The following is a 3,821-nucleotide window of genomic DNA, read 5'->3' as shown; positions in this document are numbered from 1 at the left end:
AGGGGAAAGGAATCAGGTGGTGGTTGCTGCTGTTTTTCCAGCCTTTGCTGTTCCCGGCATGACTGTTGGTTACAGCCACCGCTGGGTAAAGGCAGAAAGAACAGGGCTCTCTCTTCAGGGCGGGCACTGCTCAGTGATGTCTGTGAACTTCATGAGAATGATCATTTTCATTAGTTCTATGTAAAGATTTTAAAGCCCTGGCTTCCACCTATAGCTTGAAAACGCTTTAATTTCAGTGCTTTAAACTGAGAGTAGAAAGTCGGTAGAACAAAGGAATGAGACCTCTCAGCGCAGAACGAATGTCTTTTCACCCCCCAGGAAAATCTGCACTCCCGGGAAAAGAGGGATACTTAGTCTATCTGGAGAATATTCGAAGTCAGTGCTAATCCTGGCGACGGGCTCCTGCCTTTGCAGGGTTACGAGATCCAGCGCTCGCGCCTGCGTGTCGCCGAGCTCCCGCGGTGGCCGTAGCCAACATGCTGAGGAGCACCCTGCTGTGCGCGGCGCTGGGGCTCCTGCGCGCCCAGCCCTTCCCCTGCCCGCCCGCCTGCAAGTGTGTGTTCCGGGACGCCGCGCAGTGCTCCGGGGGCCACGTGGCGCGCCTCGCCGAGCTCGGCCTGCCCGCCAACCTCACGCACGTCCTGCTGTCCCGAATGGGCCACGGCGCCTTGCAGAATGACAGCTTCCGCGGCATGACGGTCCTGCAGCGCCTGATGCTGTCCGACAGCCACATCTCCGCCATCGCCCCCGGCGCCTTCCACGACCTGGTAAAACTCAAAACCCTGAGGCTGTCGCGCAACCAGATCCCGGAGCTGCCAGGCGCGCTGTTGGATAAGATGGTGCTCCTGGAACAGTTGTTTCTGGACCGCAACGAACTAAAGGACATCAACCAAAACATGTTTCAGAAACTGGTGAACTTGCAGGAGCTCTTTCTGAACCAAAATCAGCTCACTTCCCTTCCCGCTCGCCTCTTCACAAATCTGGGGAACCTGAAACTGTTGGATTTATCGGGAAACAACCTGACCCACCTGCCCCAGGGATTGCTCGCGGCCCAGGCTAAGCTTGAGAAGCTCTTGCTCCACTCGAACAGGCTCGTCTCTCTGGACGCGGGGCTGCTGAGTCGCCTGCGCGCCCTGAAGGAGCTGCAGCTGGACAGAAATCACATCCGTTCCATCGCACCGGGAGCCTTCGACCCGCTCCGGAGCCTGAGCTACTTGACTCTTTCCAGAAACCAGCTGGAGTTTCTGCCCTCCGCACTCTTTCTTTATTCGCGCAATCTGACATTCCTGACCCTGTTCGAGAACCCGCTGGAAGCGCTGCCCGAGGTGCTGTTCGGGGAGCTGGCCGGCCTGCGCGAGCTGTGGCTGAACCGCACCCGGCTGCGCACCCTGCCCGCCGCCACCTTGCGCAACCTGAGCGGCCTGCGGGCATTCGGCCTGACCCTGAGCCCGCGTCTGAGCGCGCTCCCCGAGGACGCCTTCCGGGGCCTGGCGGCGCTGCAGGTGCTCGCGCTGCACTCCAACGGCCTGGCCGCGCTCCCCGGCGCCCTGCTGCGCGGCCTCGACGGGCTGCGCCGCGTGTCGCTGCGCCACAACCGCCTGCGGGCCCTGCCCCGCTCGCTCTTCCGCCACCTCCGCAGCCTGGAGGGGGTCGAGCTCGAGCACAACCAGCTGGAGACCCTGCCGGGCGACGCTTTTGCGGAGCTGCCCCGGCTGGCCGAAGTGCTGCTGGGGCACAATCCCTGGCGCTGCGACTGCGGCCTGCGGCCCTTCCTGGCGTGGCTGCGGCGACACCCGGGCCTCGTGGGCCGAGCCGAGCCCCCGCGGTGCCACGGCCCCGCACCGCGCGCCGGCCTGCCGCTCTGGGCCCTGCCGGACGAGGACCCGGAGTGTCCCGGCACCGGCGGCCCGCCTCCCCGCCCCGCCCCAGCCCCGACCCGGCCGGCCCTGCCCGCGGACACCGGCCCCACGGCCTCGGTGGCCTCGGTGCCCGACGGCTCGGAGCCCTGGGCCCGGACGCAGCTGGTGTCCAGGGACCAACGCCAAGACCACAGTCTGTTCTGGTGGCTTTATTTTCTGCTTTTAGCTACCCAGGCCGTCATAACGGGGATCATCGTGTTTGCTATGATCAAACTCAGCCGGCTCTTTCGAAGATTAATCAGAGAGAGAGCGCTCTTGTTTGAGTCAATGGGAAAACCTTGCAATTAATGAAAACGTGGCCAGAGTCTCCTCAGAGGGGGCTCTGGGGGGGGGGGGATCCAGCCAGGCTGTGGCTGTCTCCCCCTCCCTTCTCCCTCCCCTCCTCTCTATGTCCCCCCAGGCCTACATCCCAGTCTCCTCTCTATGTCCCCCCAGGCCTACCTCCCAGTCTCCCTCCTCCTCCCTCCGCCTCTTCAGAAGGAACGTTTACACTTCTAAATTGTGTGTGTCTGCTTGGCCTTTGCGTATCCTCACACAGTGTGCCCCACGGGTCGGTGGATGGTGTTTGGGCCACCCTTGGGCTGCACATCCCCCCGGGGCAGAGAGGGGTCTCCTCCTGGGGGAGGAAGGGTGCAGATGAGCCAGCCAGCTCCAGGCCAGGGCCTGTCTCCTGCACAGCGGGTCTGGGAAATGTTTATGAAATGAACAAATAAAATGAACTCTGGGATCCCAGTGATGGTGGCTTTTCCTGGGGGACAGGATGGATTATTGTCTTCATCTACTTTTGAAAAGCAGAACTCTTCCCGTTCCTTCCTTAGTCCTTTTTCTCACTTTCTGTATCTCTGACCTGCAGGCTACGGGGAGAGCGGGCTGGCTTTCTTTCCTTCAGCGCCTGTCTTCAGAGGAGGGCGGCTCTGTGATCGGCTGCCTCAGGGCCTTTGCATTTGTTCCTGTGCTCAGCAGCTCTCTGGGGAGTACCTGGCTGAGATACAAAGCACAAAGCCCCTCCAGCCAGGAGCTCCAGCCAGGAGCTCAGCTACCAGTGACAGGAGTCAGTGGTCAGGGCTGAGTGCCAGGGAACAGGAGGCGGGAGGTGGAGCAGAGCTCCCCCAGAGGAAGGGGAGCTCAGCCGGAGGTCTAAGCCTATAGGGGGTTGGATCCCCAGAGTCCCCGGGTGTCCCTGCCCACCACAGCTCTGCCTGCATGTGTGACTGCTAAGTTTCTCCTTGCTTCCTCCTCCGGTGAATTATGTCATTGTGACACTGGGTTGGTTTCCATTTCCTGCAACTAAATGCTACCTCATTTCGAAGCATTTATGGAGCACCTAACATGTGACAGGTGTTCATGAATGTAATGATAAGCTTGGTTTCTAGTTTACGATGGTGGCATCACGTTCTCATTTCGTCTCCCAGCTGAGAGCCATAAAGCCCTTGTTGCTTTAATTGTGTGTCTGTGCTTGTGAGAAGCAGTGGTTTAAACGTGGGCCCGAGAGAGGACAACCGTGGTGTCACATCCCAGCTCCACCACTTTAACTGCGTACAGCTTTGGGCCAGACCCTCCTTCCTGGAAGGGGACACATAGCACCTGTCCTCACAGAGCTTTTGTGAGAGTTAAGGGCAATAAATCATGTGCTGACTTCGCCCAGTGCCCTGCATACAGTCCATGCTCAATAAATGTTAGCTCTCATTATTTAAGAGCAAGCAATTATTCCTACCGTCATGATTGCAAAACAAGCACTTTGAGTCGGCTTTTTCTCTGTGCATGTAAAGGTGAGAGCAAACTTTCTCAGATTGGAGATTGCATTCAATCAGCTTGTCTGCACCGGTGCTCAGTCTCAGCCCTGTGTGGTTGGGCTCTGCGTGCTCACGGTCCAGAGCAGGGGGTCCTCTGGACAACACCAGT

The 3,821-nt window shown here is 59.4% G+C and overlaps 1 protein-coding gene across 1 annotated transcript; it reads left to right on the top strand.

The window, feature by feature from the left end:
* Positions 1-476: 476 nt before the first annotated feature.
* GP5 (glycoprotein V platelet) lies at positions 477-2,207 on the top strand. The gene has a single exon (XM_026496304.3). The coding sequence runs from the start codon at positions 477-479 to the stop codon at positions 2,205-2,207; it is 1,731 nt and encodes a 576-aa protein (XP_026352089.2).
* The last annotated feature ends 1,614 nt before the right edge of the window (positions 2,208-3,821 follow it).

The sequence above is a fragment of the Ursus arctos genome, unplaced genomic scaffold (assembly GCF_023065955.2).
Source record: "Ursus arctos isolate Adak ecotype North America unplaced genomic scaffold, UrsArc2.0 scaffold_4, whole genome shotgun sequence".
In the NCBI taxonomy this organism is placed as follows: domain Eukaryota; kingdom Metazoa; phylum Chordata; class Mammalia; order Carnivora; family Ursidae; genus Ursus; species Ursus arctos.
This window is presented reverse-complemented; position numbering and strand designations above follow the sequence as displayed.

Excerpts from the sequence above, each read along its gene's own strand:
- GP5 (XM_026496304.3), top strand. The coding sequence starts at position 477 with ATGCTGAGGAGCACCCTGCTGTGCGCGGCGCTGGGGCTCCTGCGCGCC.